Source organism: Natator depressus, chromosome 3, assembly GCF_965152275.1.
Source record: "Natator depressus isolate rNatDep1 chromosome 3, rNatDep2.hap1, whole genome shotgun sequence".
NCBI classification, from domain to species: Eukaryota; Metazoa; Chordata; order Testudines; family Cheloniidae; genus Natator; species Natator depressus.
In genome coordinates this window covers 175,502,099-175,519,696 of record NC_134236.1, presented here as the reverse complement: position 1 = coordinate 175,519,696, position 17,598 = coordinate 175,502,099, and the positions used below count along the sequence as shown (strand labels likewise).

Genomic DNA, 17,598 nt, shown 5'->3' with positions numbered 1-17,598 from the left:
GTTGAAGAATTGCAACTTTTAGGTCTGTAATCGAGTGACCAAAGAGATTGAAGTGTTCTCCGACTGGTTTTTGAATGTTATAATTCTTGACGTCTGATTTGTGTCCATTTATTCTTTTACGTGGAGACTGTCCAGTTTGGCCAATGTACGTGGCAGAGGGGCATTACTGGCACATGATGGCCAGTATAGTTATGCCAGCTAGACTCACCCCTGCTTAGTACTCTCTTCGGCTCAAGCAGTGTGTTTCAGGTTCCTGCTGGCACTGCCAGTCTGACGTGCCTTCTATAGCTTGTCAGACTGGGTTTATATCTGCTGGTGAACCACAGCGCCACTCATTAGACTGATTCCTAGGCTGGTGAACCACCTGTGGTTCATTAATTTTATACCAGTGTAACTCCACTGATTTCATTGGGGTTGTTCCTGATTTACACTGGTACAAGTGAGGAGAGAATCAGGCATAGGCACCGACTCTGTCAGTGCTCCAGGGCTCAAGCACTGATGGAAAAAAATAGTGGGGGTGGTCAACACCCACCAGCCACAGTTGTTCAGCTGGGCTGCCATTCAGCTGTTCGGCAGCTGGCATAGGGCCTCGGGGGAAAGGGTGGAGCAGGGACAGGAAGAGGCAGAGCGAGGGTGGGGCATGCGTGGCATTATGGATGGCTTTGCACAAATGGGCTTCCTTAACTGTGGAGGGGTGATAGATGGCATGCAAATTCCAATTCTGGCACCAGACCACCTAGCTACCGAGTATATTAATGGGAAGGGGTATTTCTCAATGGTTCTTCAGGCTCTTGTAGATCACCATGGGCGTTTCACAGACTTTAATGCAGGCTGGTCCAGAAAGGTCCATGATGCATACATCTTTCGGAATACTGACCTGTTCAGGAAGCTGCAAGCAGGGACTTTCTTCACGGACCAGAAGATCACTGTAGGGGAAGTCAAAATGGCCGTTGTGATCCTGGGAGACCCCACCTATCCCTTAATGCCGTGGCTTTGAAAGCCATACACAGGGCACTTTGACAGCAGCAAGGAGCAGTTCAACAACAGGCTGAGCAAGTGCAGAATGACTGTTGAGTGTGCTTTTGGCCGTTTAAAGGCCCACTGGCACTGCCCATATGGGAGGCTGGACCTGGACGATGTCAATATTCCTATGCGTATAACTGCGTGCTGTACGCTCCATAATATTTGTGAAGGGAAGGGTGAAAGCTTCACTCAGGGCTGGACTGCTGAGGCTCAGCGCCTGGAGGCTGAATTTGAACAGCCAGAGACCCGGGCTATTAGAGGGGTGCAGTGCCAAACCATAAGGATCAGGGATGCCTTGAGGCAGCAATTCGAAGCTGAAAGCCACTAATATTTGTTGCTGTGCTCAGGAGTGCAGTGCTTGTAATGGTAGGAGGTGATTGTAATTGGTGCAGACGGAAGCAATATGAAGGTTTAAGATAGTTGTCTGATGCTTTGCAGGCTCTGTTTGCTTTCAATTAATAGAATAAAGATTTGCTTTCAAACCAACACAATTCTTTTATTAAAAAGCAACTGGAGGAGAGAGACAGACAAAAATACACATCCGCACTGAGGAGGTTGGGGGAGGGGAAGGTTCCAGGAGGAGGTGGGGGATGGTTAAAGATTTTTGTATGTCCAGGGGTCATATCCAACCTTCTCCTTTGGAGTACAGTGCAACAGGTACTGTACTTCAGCAGGGCTAAATTACAGAGGGATGGGTGTTGAGTGCAGTGTGTACTGGGAGTCCACAGTGCTGTCCTGTGACGGGGCAGGAGTGGAATGCTGTGGGTACAGACTGGAGCCAGGAGGCTGACAAGAGTATGTTGGCGGTGTCTGGGGGGCGCATGGGAGAGAGTTTTGCGACTGCAGCTGCAGGGGAGGGCATGCGCGTAGCTGCTCGGTTTGCAGTGCTAGTATCCCCTGAAGTGTGTCTGTTTGGCGCTTCATAATGTTTAAGAGCTGCTCCGTGGCTTCATTCTGGTGTACCGAGTTCTCCTTTCGGTCCCCCTTCTCGCTGTCCCACCACTCCTTCAATTCCTGTTTTTTGGCCGCGGAGTGCATCATAACCTCACGGAGAAAGTCCTTTTTAGTTCTTCATGGCTGCTTTCTAATTCTGCACAGCCATTCAGCCGTTGATAACAAAGAGGGAGGCTGGGCTCCCAAGGTCATCTCTGTGAAGCTAAAACGCAACAGTTTACAGAAGCAGTATTGTTTGCAACAGACAGAACACTGATTCAGTGATTTAAAGAACAGCCACTATTCACATACCTGTCACTAACTGGCTGATCCCAGGCAAGCACACATGAGCCGCAAGACCACCAAAATGGTGAGTAGCTGTAGGGGCAGGGTAAATCCAGGTTCCCGGACCATACTGTACACTGGGCACATGGCTCTTGGTGAGAGCCAGCACTGTAGCGGGGGCCTGATAATCATTCCTGTCCCCACATTTTCCACAGGCTGTGTTCATTATGGAAGATACCGTGCTGCTGAGGGTGAGCAGGGAATCAAGGGAGGGTCTTCTCCAAGCCTGCGGTTTCCGCCCTGGCCCCTATGCAACTCAGCTGTGTGCAACAATGGTTCCCCTGCCTCCCCCCAGCTCCCTCCTGTGACGGCAGAGTGGCGCAGGAAAGTTACCATTAATGGGGCAAGAAACAGCAGCTCTGCCAAAGAACCTGTGGCGGTGAATTGCCCAGTATCTCCATGAGAGTTTCCTGGAGATCTGAGGCAGATTCCAATAAAGTGAGGGAGTCAATCAACACCCTGTTCCTCAGACTAGCCATATGGTGGTGTGCGCATCATACAGACACAAGCCTGCTTTCTGCAACCCTCCTGCCCCCAACAACTCGCTTCAGCAATTCCCAAAATCAAATCCACTTACCATGGGCGTCCTCTCTTGTTTGCGCTTTGCCAAGATCTGACAGCTGTGACTGGATAGCCTCCGCCGGGGTAGAGAAGAGCTCTTGGCTGCATGCATCTCTGACCTCCGATTCATCCTCTGCCTCTGGGTCCCCCTCCACATCCTCATCCAAAATTTCCTCCTCCTGGCTCGGTCCAATCTCAACTGGCATTCGAGCCACCAAAGTATCCACAGTGGCCTTCGCAGTGGAGGTGGGGTCGTCACTGAGTATCGCATCCAGCTCTTTGTAGAACCGGCAGCTTGTGGGCACAGCACCGGAGTGGTGGTTTGCCTCCCATGCCTTGTGGTAGGTGTTACACAGCTCCTTCACTTTGACCCTCCACTGCAGGGTGTCCCGATCATGGCCCCTTTTTGTCATGCATCATGAAATCTGTCCGTAGGTATCATAATTCCTGTGGCTGGAGCGCAGCGGGGACTGGACAGCCTCCTCTCCCCAAATGCTGACGAGATCCAGCAACTCGGCATTGCTGCAAGTGGGGGATTGCCTCGTGCGTGGAGCAGGCCTGGCCACCTGGAAAGATGTGCTAAGACCACTGCATGTGTCACTGAGCAAACAGGAAGGGGACCTCCAAAATTCCAAAGGAATTTACGGGGTGGGGATGATGGTTGGTCACCTGAGGGCAGGGCAGTAGAGTTCAAACCGATAATCAGAGAGGTGAGAACAGGCATTGTGGGACACCTCCCGGAGGCCAGTCACAGCGCTGTAATCCAGCAGGGTGTTTACACTGGCACCGCAGCGCTGTAGCCCCGGTGCAGAAAGCTGTGTGCCTCTCGTCAGGGTGGTTTTTTTAAAGTGCTACAACTGCGCAGTTTCTGCGCGCTAAGTGGCTTGGCAGTGTGTGCACCCCGGGAGTTACACTGCAGAAAGCTGCTTTACTAGCAACTTGCCAGTGTAGACAAGGCCTAAGACAATATGCGTGTGGGCCTTTTTTATTGTGTTAGCCTTTTTTCTCTCTTTGCTGTTGTTTTGAAGAAGCTGGCTGAAGTCATGGTATTTTCATGCTGTTCACAGGCTCCTGAAGGGAAGTCTGTATATAGCAGGGGCAAAACCGTTGGACCTGCTGAGGAAGCATGGTTGGTAAATGGGGATGCTGTAGCCTGGAGACCCAGTCTAAAAGTGGGGTGAACCATAGGAGTCCGACTTGAAAGAAGTGTAGGTGTGGGCCTGTCACTTGAAAGGGGTGCCACGGAGAGACCGAGAGAGAGAGGTGAAAGGTTCAACTCACCCTGAACCATTACACTAAGATGTCCCGATTTTCAAGAAATTAACTTCACAAACTTTAATAATGTTCTTTCAATGTAGTTATTTTGCAGAAGCTACAAAATATCTTTTCATATGTCTTTTGTAAAAACAATAAATATCTGATTCATGCAGGAGTCTGGCACAGTGACCTTTCAGCTTTAAAGATCAGAGGAAAGGGGAGAAAGAAGTGACTGCATGAAGGAGCAAGAGTATCAGAGAGAGAACACCTCTAGCAGTGCAGCTTGTGGAGGAGTAGAGTAACTTAGACAGCTAAAAGGTGAGTAGTGTCCTGTGTGTTCCATGCAGATTTATAGCCTCCTTTAAGAGAGCAACATTCCCCCATTCACATGAATGGGATTTCTGCCTGTAGAACAGCATTAAGAAAATGATCAATTATTGACAAATGTTTTCTGCAGTGGGAACCAGTTCTGAGTGCAATTTAACTGCTGGTGCTGGTTGACGTAGGGCTCAGTCATGTCTTCTGCGATGGTGCTGGAAAATGGTTTTGTCCTATCAACACTAGCAGTCTAGTACCAGTTCATGGGGGAAAGCTACTGAAAACTATTGTTGGTAGTAGGTCAAGTTCATAGTGTCTGGGTGGGGTTGATTTAAAGGGCTGTGTTTGCAAAGGGACACAATTACCTGGTTCACATGTGAAAATGTGTGGTTTTCAGGGCACATACCCTGCTTTGGAAAAACTGCCCAAACACCAAGGAACAAATTGATTTTGGGGGGGAGGGGGGCGGGGGGCGGGGCTGCTATGCTCCTGACATAGTATCTGAGACCTTAATGCAGGAAGGTGCTGTCTTATAATTCTGAGATACAAACTCCACCTGTCTGCTTACAATGATATGGGACAATCAGTTTAAAAAAAATCTGACCAATCCAAGCACATTTGTTGCGGAGTTGTACCCACTGCTTGCAGAACAGAAACACAGAGACAATTTCAATGTCCTGTTGTTGGCAGGGATAGATATAACATGTTGATAGGTAAAGCCATGTAAAAAGTAAGACCTAGTCATCCTAGAGGGCAAAAGCCAGTTTTAAGAGCCCATTCAATTAGCAGGACATCTAGATGTTAAGAAGGGCAACTCAGATTCACGTTACCACTGGTCTGTGCACATGTAAGGCTAACAACTTCAAAAGCCATGGGGGAATAATGGGTAACTTAGCCATTTCCCTGGGAATGCAAAGAGTGGATCCTGCAGAGGGGTTTCCAAGCCACCAGAGATGAGCTAATCAAAGTGCTTAACTGATGGTCAAGGCTCAATCCTCTGTGATGTCATAAGAGAGGATATTTGAACCCAAACACAGCTGAACAGAGGAGGGGGAAGAGTTATGTGGAGGCTTGCCAGATTTTCTTACAGAAGTTGTATACGGGCAATTCTCTGTAAGTACATGATTTCAGGATCTTATCTACTATTAATTCAATAACATCTTGAAAAGAATTGTTCTTGCTTTGGTAATTGTTTTATACAATATATTTGCAAACAGTTACTTTTTAAACATTGTTTTTATTTGTGGTATCCAAATTCAAAGACGGGATGCAACTTGTCTCTGAGGGAAGTGTGTGTACGTCTAACAACTTACCATTGTTGTATGGAGTATATGTAGCTGTGTCTCTCTGAAAATTAACCCACATTCTTGGAATTTAAACCTAGTTTCTGGGTTGATCAGAGAGGGTGTTTGTAATCCAGGGCCTGTGGGCTAATTATTTGGAATTGCTGCCTATGTACACGTTGGATTTGGGGAAGTCTGGCATGTCTTGTTGTTAACATGCCATAAGGTTGGTGAAATGACATCCATTTTGTTAGGGCTGGTCCACACACAAGCTTGCACTGAAACAACAAATCAGTTTTCATTCACACGTTATAACAAAACTGTGGATTAAAACAGGCTGTTGTTTTGGTGCAAGTTTGTGGATCATTTTATTTCGGAATAGAAGTATCTTATTTTGACTTAAATTGGTTAAAAAAAAATGGCATAGGTTTGTGTCTAAATTGACTGCATTGGCTATATGTAATTTTCCCCACAGCAAAGTGTTGTGGGATTATATTGATTTGATGCTGTGGTGTAAGTTCTTTAACATATAGGAGTATATTCTGATCATATTACATGCAGACTTGTGTGCCAATTTCCCACACTGTGAAAGGAGAATGTACTCCATAGGGTACAATTCTGATAAGCTAGATGAGAGAGAATATTTTTGTAATTGATTGTTGGTTTTCCCCCCGACCTCTCTCCCTTTCAGATGACAACTCTACCAAGGATAGCAAAATCTAAAGCAAAACCACTGGTATCAGAAGAAGAAGATGATGAGTTACCCTCCTTTCTTAAATCGTAAGATTAATTTTCCATTCAAATTTTTTGGTCTACAGAACATATTTGTTACAACCCTGTTTGGTTTCAGTAATGCATATTGTTGCATATAATTTGCTTCAAGTATGGGGTTGGGAGGTCATTCTGATGCAGTATAAGTGAGACAAGGGGTGTTCTCAAGATCCCTGGTCAGAGGAGATAAAGGATTAATATAAAAAAGGGATTAATTTACAAAACACCCCTTCCCCCACCTGCATATTTAACACACATGATGAAAATAACAAATGGCAAAATGTGTCTGTTAGGCCTTGTCTACACTTGCAAGTTAAAGCGCGTTAAATCAGCCCCAGGCACCCTAACTCCTGAGGTGTCCACACTGGCAAGGCACTTAGAGCGCCTGGACTCTGTGGCTGGAGCGCTGCTGGTAATCCATCTCCACGAGAAGCATAGGGCTTGCTGCACTCCAGCTGGAGCGCTGAGGTGTCAGTGTGGACGACATGTTGCATTACTGCACTGTGATTAGTCTCCAGAACCGTCCCATAATCCTTTGAAGTCAAGTGGCCCCACTCTCGTCATGGTTTTGAACTCGGCTACAGGCATGCTGATATCCCTTTCAAAGCTCCGTTTCTGACAGCCGGCATACTTATCTGCTCTGGGACACAAAGCAAACCATTACTGTGGAATGCTCCTGCTGCAGAGGCAGGGGGTGTGTGTGTGTGAGTGAGTGAGTGAGAGAGAGAGAGGTGGAGGGTGGGAGCTGATGTTGGGGTTTCCCCCTTCCCCCTGCCGCTGTCTGAACTTACAAGACAGCATGCTGACACACACTCTGCCCCCCAAAACATACTGTCTCTCCCCCCACATATACACAACACACTCACTGTCACACTCCATCGCGCCATTTGAAAAGCAGCTGGCAATCTAGTACTGTAGGATTCTAGTACTCTAGAACAATGGGATTGGGAAACGCATCATGTGATGCTGGGCCTGCCCCATTAGGCATTGCAAACCCTTTCCAAAGCATGCAGCAGCCACTTGCACACTGGGATAGCTACCACAATGCACTGCTCTCTGTGGCCTTGCAAGAGCTGCTAATGTGGTCACGCTACTGTGCTTGCAGCTGACAGTGTGAATACACGGCAGCACTTTCCCTGCTGCTATCTCTGAGGTTTAACTCCCAGTGTTCTACATCTGCAAGTGTAGCCAAGCCCTTGGACTAAAGACTAACTACTAAAGTCCCCAAAACAAAACCAACCATGTACAAACCCGTGTGTACCACTTTAGCAACGCCAGAGGTCTGCCTGGAGTAGCTCTAGATCCTGCACTTGGCTCCGGCTACTAACTGCAGTAGGATAAAAGGCTTTACTTATAGGCTCTGCATCCCTTCCTGCTCATCTTCCCTGGCCATTTCCCTTTACTTCAGAAAACAGCTCCATCTACACTTAAAACTTATACTGAAAAAAATCACCCTCCATAGCAACATAGTTATGCTGACAACAACCCCATTGTAAATGCAGCTGTGTCAACAAAAGAGTGCGGCTGTTGGTGTAGTTAATGTTTGGGGAGGTGGTGTTCCCACACTGGTCTGTGCTTAGGGGACTGTATCCGTCTAGGCTCTGTAGAAAAGATATAGCCTTACAGATGTTTTTCCTCTTGCAATGTTTACTTTTGTTTCAGCTTCTCTGAATCAGAGGAGGAAGAGGAGGAGTGGGAACCAAAAAGCAAAGTGGCAAGTAAACGTAGGCTGCCAAAAAAACCTGAGTCAAAACCTAAAAAGGCTGCTGCTCCACGGTCAACTGTGGTTAGGAAAAGGACCAGGAAGACAGCAGTAAAAGAGGAGCCGGTAGGTATCTGTAAGCAGGACACACAAAACTACTAAAGCTGTCAAATGCAATGGCCAAAACTTTCCTACTGAGAGTTGTAGGTGCTCAACACCTCTGAGAATTAGGCCATATATCTCTTTATAGCCATGAGGTTTTATATATGAATAAAAAAACAACAACCCCTATCTACCTTGTCCCCTCCTTTAGAGGAAATGAAACAGTACTGAAATGTCATTTTGTTGTACTGAGCCTGCATTCTCTTCCACCTTTTCCCAACTCTGGTGCTCCAGATAAATTCTTAGCACAACGGAAAGGATAGAAATGCTGTACGTGTTATACTACCATGAGTTAGTGTTGGTTCCATAGTGCAGCTGGCAGAATATTTTTCAGTAAATCTTTACCCAGCAGTAGTGAAGCCAGTTCCGTTTGAAGACCTAATGAATATGTTTGAATGACTTTCCTTGTGTCTTTCATCAAATATTTGATACTAAAATATAAGAGTAGGGCCACGAAATGCTCAAGATTAGAAAAAATTGCAGGGAGGATATTCATCATGAGGGAAGCGACTCTGTTTGTAACTTACCCTAATGTGCTTAGGTATTCCAGGATGCATGTCCTATGTATAAGATCCCCCTGTGTTTGAAGCTCCCTTTCTTACTGTGTTTGCCAGCCTTTGAGAAGTCCATTCCTGGATCCCAAAGAACTTTGATGGAAAAACTGGGGCACAAGCCAGTTGTGACTTGCCCAAGGCTTCTCAACAGCTTAGTGTAAGGGATGGAATTGGAACTCAGGGGGTGCTTTCTAGTTCCAAGCTCAGTCTGTTAGAGCACTTAATTATATATACACAATGTAGGCAGTGAAACCCGCGGCCTACATTCTCTCCATAGGTAACCCTCTGTTTTAAGAGAGCAGTTTAGAAATCTTGGAATTATTTTTAGAGTTACTTTGATCTTCAAAGCCCATCTCTACTAGGCTGCAGGTTTTGTTATCTTTTTGCTGGTCCTTTGAAGGTGTGCTTAAGACAAGCTGCACTGAATTAGGGGCCTGATTTTAAAATGTTGAACACCAACTGTGAGGCTCTGAGCACCTCTCAGTATAGGGCCATAACTTGGGGAAATGATGTCTACCATCAAGTTCTCCATGTGACAACACTTACATTAAAGCTGTTAAGTTTTTATTGGACTAATTCATGATATTCAGTGTTTAATTTATTTTGATGGTTTATTTGGCAGAATGTATCTTTGCCTATTGCTGCTGATGAAGACAGTAAAGATGGACTGAAACTTTTACATCCTAAAGAAGAGACAGACCCCAAACCAAAAACTAGAACTAAAAAGCCAAAAATGCCTCAGGGAACAAAAATAAATGTTGTTCAAGGAAAGATGGATAACCTAGATAGTGATGAAATACCCTCAACAAGTGCGCCTTTGATGGAAAATGAAGTAAAGCAGGAGAAATATGAAGAAGATTTTACATTTGATGAACCCCCTTTAAAAAGGATAAAATTGACAACACTTCCTCAAGGAAAACCAGTAAAACATCCTGGAAGCACCAAGCACCAAGAGGAATTAGAAATGAACTGGGACATTGTGCAGGTATGACATCTCTTCCATTTCTTTATAGCAGTCCACTAAAACTATACTGTAGTGTACAGAAATAGGACTAACTTGGGCTGTGGTACACATTCGTGATTCCTATTTACTTCAATAAGAGCTGTTGACACATTCCAGGAAGTAGCATGGTACTCTTAAATAAATAGTGCTTGAGTTACTTTATTTACTAGTTTGTTCTTAGATTAAACATAGGCCATGACAGGCTACACAGATGAAAGTTATAGTTCACTATAAAATGCCTCTGAATAACCAGTTTTACAAATTTCCATTCAGATATCGTTCTGACATTTGTCACTTGTAGACAAACTTTGAATTAAAGATTATGTAGCGATTTACAGAACAATCTCACTTTCTTCCTCTTTATCACCATTAGAGCTTGAGGGAGTTGCAATTCAAAGACTGTAGCACCCTGCTGCTATGGAAATCTTGAAAATTTAGGATTTTTTTTTTTTGCAGACTTCATAGTAATTTCTCAAATGTAAGTTTTAAGTATGATAAATAAATCATGGCCCATTTGTTTTGGAGATAGACTTCAGCATATATATCAGCCAGAATGGAACCTTCATTCAGATAGACTTAAAACAATAATGTCAAATAGTGTGAGAACATCTTCATGCATCTCAGTATAATATTAACTTTGAAGCCTAATCATGACCATTTAAATGCAGGTGTTGTAGAAATAGCCAGTTAATGCCCTCGTTCTACGAGGTTGTATGTAGCTATGGAACACTGGGACATGACTGGAATAGAGCAGCACATTTTAGCTTACTCATGCTACTGTACTGTACAGCTTGCTACTACATTAAAAATATTAGAATAGATTATCAAAATTCTCTCCCTGACTTTCTTGAAATTCTGCTGACTTCTAAAGGGAAGAAATTTCTGTAAATATTGTGGGCAAACTCCTTGAAGTTCTCCCATGTTCTTGTTTATTACCTAAGCCTGTGTGTGCATTATGCTGTTGGTTATAAACTAGGTACTCAGTAAGGTACATAAGATATTTTATGTAGCCTGAAATGTGTTACTGTTAATGTGATTTGTATTATCACAGGTGAGCATGTGTGTGTTTGTATAGTCATATAGAGTAAAATTTTCAGAGGCTTCTAAGTCACTTAGGGCATTGTCTACACATACAAGTTGTGCCACTTTAACTATCCAAGGACAGTTAAAGTGATGCAAACCACTGTAGGGTAGATGCAGTTATACTGGCATAAAGGGCACTTATCCCAGAAGAACTTATTTCCATATACTGACTCTAGGGATTGTACTGGTATAACTATATCAATAGAAAAAAGAAAAGGAGTACTTTTGGCACCTTAGAGACTAACAAATTTATTTGAGCATAAGCTTTTGTGAGCTACAGCTCACTTCATCGGATGCATGCAGTGGAAAATACAGTGGGGCGATTTTATATACACAGAGAACATGTAACAATGGGTGTTACCATACACACTGTAACAAGAGTGATCAGGTAAGGTGAGGTATTACCAGCAGGAGAGAAAAAAAACCTTTTATAGTGATAATCAAGGTGGGCCATTTCCAGCTGTTGACAAGAACGCGTGAGGAACAGTATGGGGGGGAAATAAACATTGGGAAATAGTTTTACTTTGTGTAATGACCCATCCACTCCCAGTCTTTATTCAAGCCTAAATTAATGGTGTCCAGTTCGCAAATTAATTCCAATTCAGCAGTCCAATCAGATGTCAAGAATTATAACATTCAAAAACTGATCGGAGAACACTTCAATCTCTCTGGTCACTCGATTATAGATCTAAAAGTGGCAATTCTTCAACAAAAAAACTTCAAAAACAGACTCCAACGAGAGACTGCTGAATTGGAATTAATTTGCAAACTGGACACCATTATATTAGGCTTGAATAAAGACTGGGAGTGGATGTGTCATTACACAAAGTAAAACTATTTCCCCATGTTTATTTTTCCCCACTACTGTTCCTCACACATTCTTGTCAACTGCTGGAAATGGCCCACCTTGATTATCACTACAAAAGGTTGTTTTTTTGTTTTTTTTTTATTTTCTCTCCTGCTGGTAATAGCTCACCTTACCTGATCACTCTTGTTACAGTGTGTATGGTAACACCCATTGTTTCATGTTCTCTTTGTATATAAAATCGCCCCACTGTATTTTCCACTGCATGCATCCGATGAAGTGAGCTGTAGCTCACGAAAGCTTATGCTCAAATAAATTTGTTAGTCTCTAAGGTGCCACAAGTCCTCCTTTTCTTTTTGCAGATACAGACTAACGTGGCTGCTACTCTGAAATATATCAATAGAAAAATCTACCCCTCACTGAATTATATCAGTACAAAATCTGTGTGTAGATCAGGCCTTAGGATACTTGGAAAATTCTGCTTATATTTAATTATTGAGACTTCAGTAAAATGAGCTTGATGGCATCATCTTGGTTCCCTGTGGACAAAGTCTGCAATTTTTTTTTTTTTTTTTTAAATATAGGGTTCTGCAATGCCAGGTTTTTTTTTTTTTTTTTTTTTTCCCAAAACAACCTACTGCAGCTATTTTTAATATTTGGGTGGGTTTTTTGTGGTGATTATTCTGTTAGAAAATTGGCCTAATTATGAAAATTGCATATTTTGGTTAGGATTGATGGCGTTCTCACCTCAGTTCAGTTTTAGTGCTTGTGAAAGGCCCTGGAGAATGAAGTCTTCTGTTTATCCACAGAGCAGCTATACACTGACAGAGGGAGTATAATCTTCACCATACCACTGTATCAATGTACCTTAGCCACCCACACGGCTGAGGATATTCCAGGGTACATTCAGCCCTTGGTTTCTACTAAGACTGATAGCAAAGGTGCCTATAATCTGATGTTGGTTTTTGCGATATTGACCCTTGCATGTTAGGAAAGATCCTGAGATTATCAAAGTCACATCACACATGGAGCAGTCTTTAATAATGACTTTCTGGTCACCACTGACTTAGTATAACAGGATTGTGGCCACCCGGTGCTTCATGTTTATCCTATCCCCCTTGTGTCCCCCCCCCCCCCCCACAGTGGCCACTTTATTTCATGATCATTATATGCCAGAACTCATACTTTTGTCTTAAGTACAAATTCAAGTTCAAAGTACCTGTAGCAGTATTATAGTATATGACAGATGCTTTTGCAAGCCTGGCATTCCATCCAGCAGAGGGCAGTGTTGTGCACAAAACAGCACTCTATCCTGGCTGGATATGAAACCAAAGTGAAGACACTAAGCCAATTTACCAGCTTTAAAAATGGTTATTTGTTTTCTTGTGGCAGGTCCTGTCAGAAAGAACAAATATTGAACCATGGGTATGTGCAAACATAATTTGCCTTTTCCGTGATGAAAACACAATTCCATTCATTGCCCGGTATCGAAAAGAGCTTGTCAATAATCTGGAAGCTGACGCCTTGCGAGAAGTACAGCAAACACTGGAAGAACTACGGTAAGTAATCTAGTGGGGGGAGTGTATGTGTGTGTGCGAGGGAAAGGAGTTAAACGATGACCTGCTGCCAGGTCTGTGTTCCTTGTGTGCGTGGTTACAATTTGGAACTCTGCGTGTATGATGTCTAAAAGAGCAATAGTATAATTCCCAGTAGGATATGTTGTGAAGGTGGTAAGTATGCATCCGTAATGCAAGGGGGGGAAATCCCGACTAGAATGTTCCCATTTAAAAGAAAGAACAAAAAGTTCTTAAAGCCAAAATACTCAAAGTTAAAGACAGGGGTATACTTGATGCTCCCCTGCCTTTCACTTTGTTTCAGAAGGAAAAAAAAGAGAGTTAGGGTTACTGATTGCTCAGTGAGTTATTTTAAATATGTTTTTTTATTTAGAGGCCCCTGAAGTATGTAGCCCTGAATCAGAAATAAGCTACACCCCTTGTGTTGTCGTCTGAACATCTGGAAAAGAAGCCTAGGGCTCTTTTTTGGTAGCAGCAGGTGTCGGTCCAGCAGTCCCTCACGTAGGGGCAGGCGAGTAGCACATGGGACCTTGGAGTTCACAGAGGGCATGGAAGGCAGCCCCAAAAATATTACAGGCCAGGAGCCAGTAACACATGCAGACACTTAACAGAGATGGAGGAAGTGAGTGCAAGGAGCAAGCTGCTATATTTATAAGTAGGCAAGGAGGACAGGGAGTCACTCCCCTTCTTCCCCCAGTGCACATGCACACAGTCTGTCTGGGCCTGTGGAGACACAACCACCCTCTCCAAATAATACAGTAGGGGAGAGGGGAGCACTTATTTGGTCAAGCAGAGAATGCTGCTGCTGAAGTTAGTTAGTTCTGACTCTACCATAGTTCTGAGTTAGTTCAGACTCTACCATAGAGGCACTCAGGGCTGCCACAGTTCCTACTTGATGCAGTGGTTAGTGTGTCTTTTTAAAATATGTTTGATGTGCTCTAGTTGGGCAAGGAACAGACGTAAAGGTTCTATGTGCTGAGATTTCCCCCTTCCAGTCCTGGCCATTGTTGGAGTAGGGGATCCCCCCAGATAGGTGAGAATGCCTGGGACAGGAAAGGGGGTTCAGGGAGGGCACACAGTATTATGTGTGCCATTGTCCTCCACGGTCAGACCAACTCAAGTGTTCTGTAATGATTTCACTGCCTAGTGGCTTCTGGACCCTAAGACGTCCCTAATACTCTCTGCTACTGTAGAGATGGATCCTGAGAGGTGCTGAGCATTGCAGCTCCCGTTGACTTGAGCAAGAGTTCCAGGTGCTCATCACCCTGGGATTTAGCTCCCAGGTAGTTAATAGAAATTCTTATTTAGATGAAGTGTCAGAGTTGCTGCACTTGGATCACAGGGTGGCAGTGTTACAAGGAACATCAAAGCATAAAATACTTTAGCTTGACACCCTTTGCTTGGTTTCTAGATCCTCCCCCCAACTATTGCAAGCTTTGTTGATTGTTGAACAAATATTAAAATGGGAGAGAAATTATTAGGATTTCTACAGCATTTGTCAGAGTGGGTTCCTTGAGGCTGATATAAGGTGTAGTCTTCCATGGCTTCTGAGGCCAAACACACTGCCTCAGCAACATGCTGTCATGAGATCCAGTGGGTTGGACCACATTTAGTGATAATCTTTTTCATCTGATTCGAAATGTGATTATTTATTAACATAAATCCCATGTATTGTAGTACTGTTGCAAAGAAGACACATGTAACAATACAGAAGATAAAGAAAGAAGGAAAGCTATCGGGAAGTCTATTAACAGCCTTATTAAACTGCAAAACTTTGGATGAATTGGACCATGTGGTTAGTGTCTCTTTTTTTTTTTTTTTTTTCCAATATGTTCGTAAAATTTTATCTTGCACAATTAAAGAAGAGGTAATGAAAAATTGTAGCTCTGACTAGTGCTGTGAGAATAACTGATTTGTGGTTCACTGGCCATTCTGAAAAATGGGGAAAAAATATTTTAGGATTGAACAAAACATTTTGTTTAGTTTTTTGAGCTTTTTTATGTTTTGTAAATAAACTGAAGCATATTTTGAAATAAGTCATTTTGAATCAAAAAATTGAAACCTTTCATTTAGAAGAGGTCAAGACAAAATGTTTCGATTTTGGGGGGTATTTTTGACTGAAACAATTTGGTGAATTTGACAAACATTTACAAATGTTCCGGTTGACCCAAAATATGTTGCCTAGCTTAGATGTGGCAGAAATGTTGATCTCTGCCTTTTTAAATAACAATACATTTTACAACTTTTTTTTTCCCTCCCCAGTCTGCACCATATAAAACTGGAAGTAAAGGCACCAAAGCCCAAAGGGCCAAACAACTGGGATTAGAACCTGCGGCCATATCTCTCATTGAAAACCCAGTAGAACTCAGTCTGTTTTCTTACATTAAGCCTAATGTCAAAGGTAAGTACTCAGTTCCTGTATACAGTAATGGGAATTAGAATATACCTTAAATAAAGAACAGCTTTATTTATGAGTTGTCCTTATACTATTGAAAGTTAGTATGAGAATATCTTACATTGCTTAGAGACTTCAGCGATAGATGCAATAGAAAAAGCCAAGTTGAAAATCATAGTCATCTGTTGTCTTAAAAAAATGAGCACCTGTTACAGGGACTGTGGCATGAGGAAATATAGGGTGAATTTCATTGCAGCACAGAGGGCCTGTCTAAGGTTCCAACCCCACTTAAACCCTTGCCAGTGTTATAAAGGGTCTTGTGCAGGCATCCTGCACTGAGGCAAATTTCATCCACCAAGGCACATCCTAAAAATGTCTGTGTTTTGGTGGTTGGGAGTGAGTGGGAACCCTTGAAGTGCTGGGTGGATATTGATGGTGCTGGAGAGAAGGCAGTCTGGTATCGGAATGGGTGCTCTAACTACTACTTGTGTCACATTTATATTCTGCAGAATTGATTCTGTCTTTGAAAATGCGATTATTTGTAGTGAACAGTTTCTGACAATAAACCACCAGGATTGTTAGTGACTGTTCTATGGTGTATGCGCATCTTCTTTTCCATGTCACCTTTTTTACCATGTATATGCTGAAACTGCTTGTTGATACTGACTCTTACTCATTCCACATTATAAATAGTAATCAAAATATAAAGATTAACTAAAATGGTAAAGTTAAATTGGTCCAAATTTAGTATTGTGAATCTATTGGCAAAGTTTCTGATTGATTAAATATCACATTTTAGAGTGCTGCAATATTTCATAAAGCAAGATGTTGCAAGCATTGCTGTGTGCTATACTGCCAGATAATTGATTGTGCTGGGAGAGTGCCAGTGCCAAAGGGAAGTGTTTGTAATGAAAGTGGAGATGAATTATCAGGAGTACCAATGTTTGTATTCAAAAGGGACTGTCAGTTATTGGAGTAGCATGTATCATTGTCATTTTTAATATTTGGAATGAATAAACCTTTTTCAATATTCTGCTAGAAATAGAGAATCAGAGCTTGCATTTATATTATGCCTTTCATCCTAAAGGACCATGAGGCATTTTACAAACGACATACAGATAGGAATCAGGTATCAGGGGTGACAGCCAGGTTGACAGCCTGCATGCAGTATGAGAGGAGAATAAATTTTGTTTGATCTCATGGGACTGAGCTCCTAGTCATGCAAAAAAGGTCCCATGCGACTCTGGCTTATGGCTTTTAATTTCTCAGTTGGTATTTTTAGAATATTCCTAATAATATGTTATGTATAAAAAAAGAGCAAACTCTGAATTAAAAATATGTTGTTTAGGTTGCAGAGTCAAGCATTCAAAAATTATGAAATGCCAGAATTTAGGCTGTCTGCAGTCTTCATTCTGCTCCTTTGTGCATATGTGTTGTGAAGTACATGATCACATACAATTTTTAACACAGGACTCCTTCCTCCAGCAGGGCACAGGCTAGATGGGGCTCACTCAGCGGGTAGCTCTTCAATATTTCTCTTATCCTCATCATCCAATGTGCAGATGTATCCTTCATTTACTGCACCCCGTCCAAATTCTGCAGTGGATACGGAATTATTCATTTCCTCACATACTTTTCTATGGTGCCAATCACTGTAGTGTCTGAGCACCTCACAAACATGAATGAATGTTTAATAGGAAAGATTTGCATCCTTTTTTATAAATGGGAAACTGACACACAGAGATTAAGGGCAAAGTTTACCATTTATTTTGATTTGCTCAATAACTTGCTGCTTGTTCTGTTAATTTAGATAGAATAAAAGAACCCAA

At 42.8% G+C, this 17,598-nt stretch overlaps 1 protein-coding gene across 3 annotated transcripts in view; it reads left to right on the top strand.

The window, feature by feature from the left end:
* The window catches only part of SRBD1 (S1 RNA binding domain 1), a 217,030-nt gene that overhangs the window by 12,945 nt on the left and 186,487 nt on the right, over nucleotides 1-17,598 (top strand). For 2 of the 3 annotated variants that reach the window (XM_074947140.1, XM_074947139.1), the window contains 7 exons: nucleotides 4,293-4,437; nucleotides 6,412-6,500; nucleotides 8,154-8,319; nucleotides 9,532-9,894; nucleotides 13,193-13,359; nucleotides 15,052-15,169; nucleotides 15,637-15,775. In XM_074947140.1, the coding sequence (XP_074803241.1) occupies nucleotides 6,412-6,500; nucleotides 8,154-8,319; nucleotides 9,532-9,894; nucleotides 13,193-13,359; nucleotides 15,052-15,169; nucleotides 15,637-15,775 (1,042 nt within the window). In that variant the 5' untranslated portion in view covers nucleotides 4,293-4,437. Of the gene's footprint in view, nucleotides 1-2,991; nucleotides 3,204-4,292; nucleotides 4,438-6,411; nucleotides 6,501-8,153; nucleotides 8,320-9,531; nucleotides 9,895-13,192; nucleotides 13,360-15,051; nucleotides 15,170-15,636; nucleotides 15,776-17,598 lie in introns of those variants that run through there. The other variant, XM_074947141.1, reaches the window with a different exon arrangement.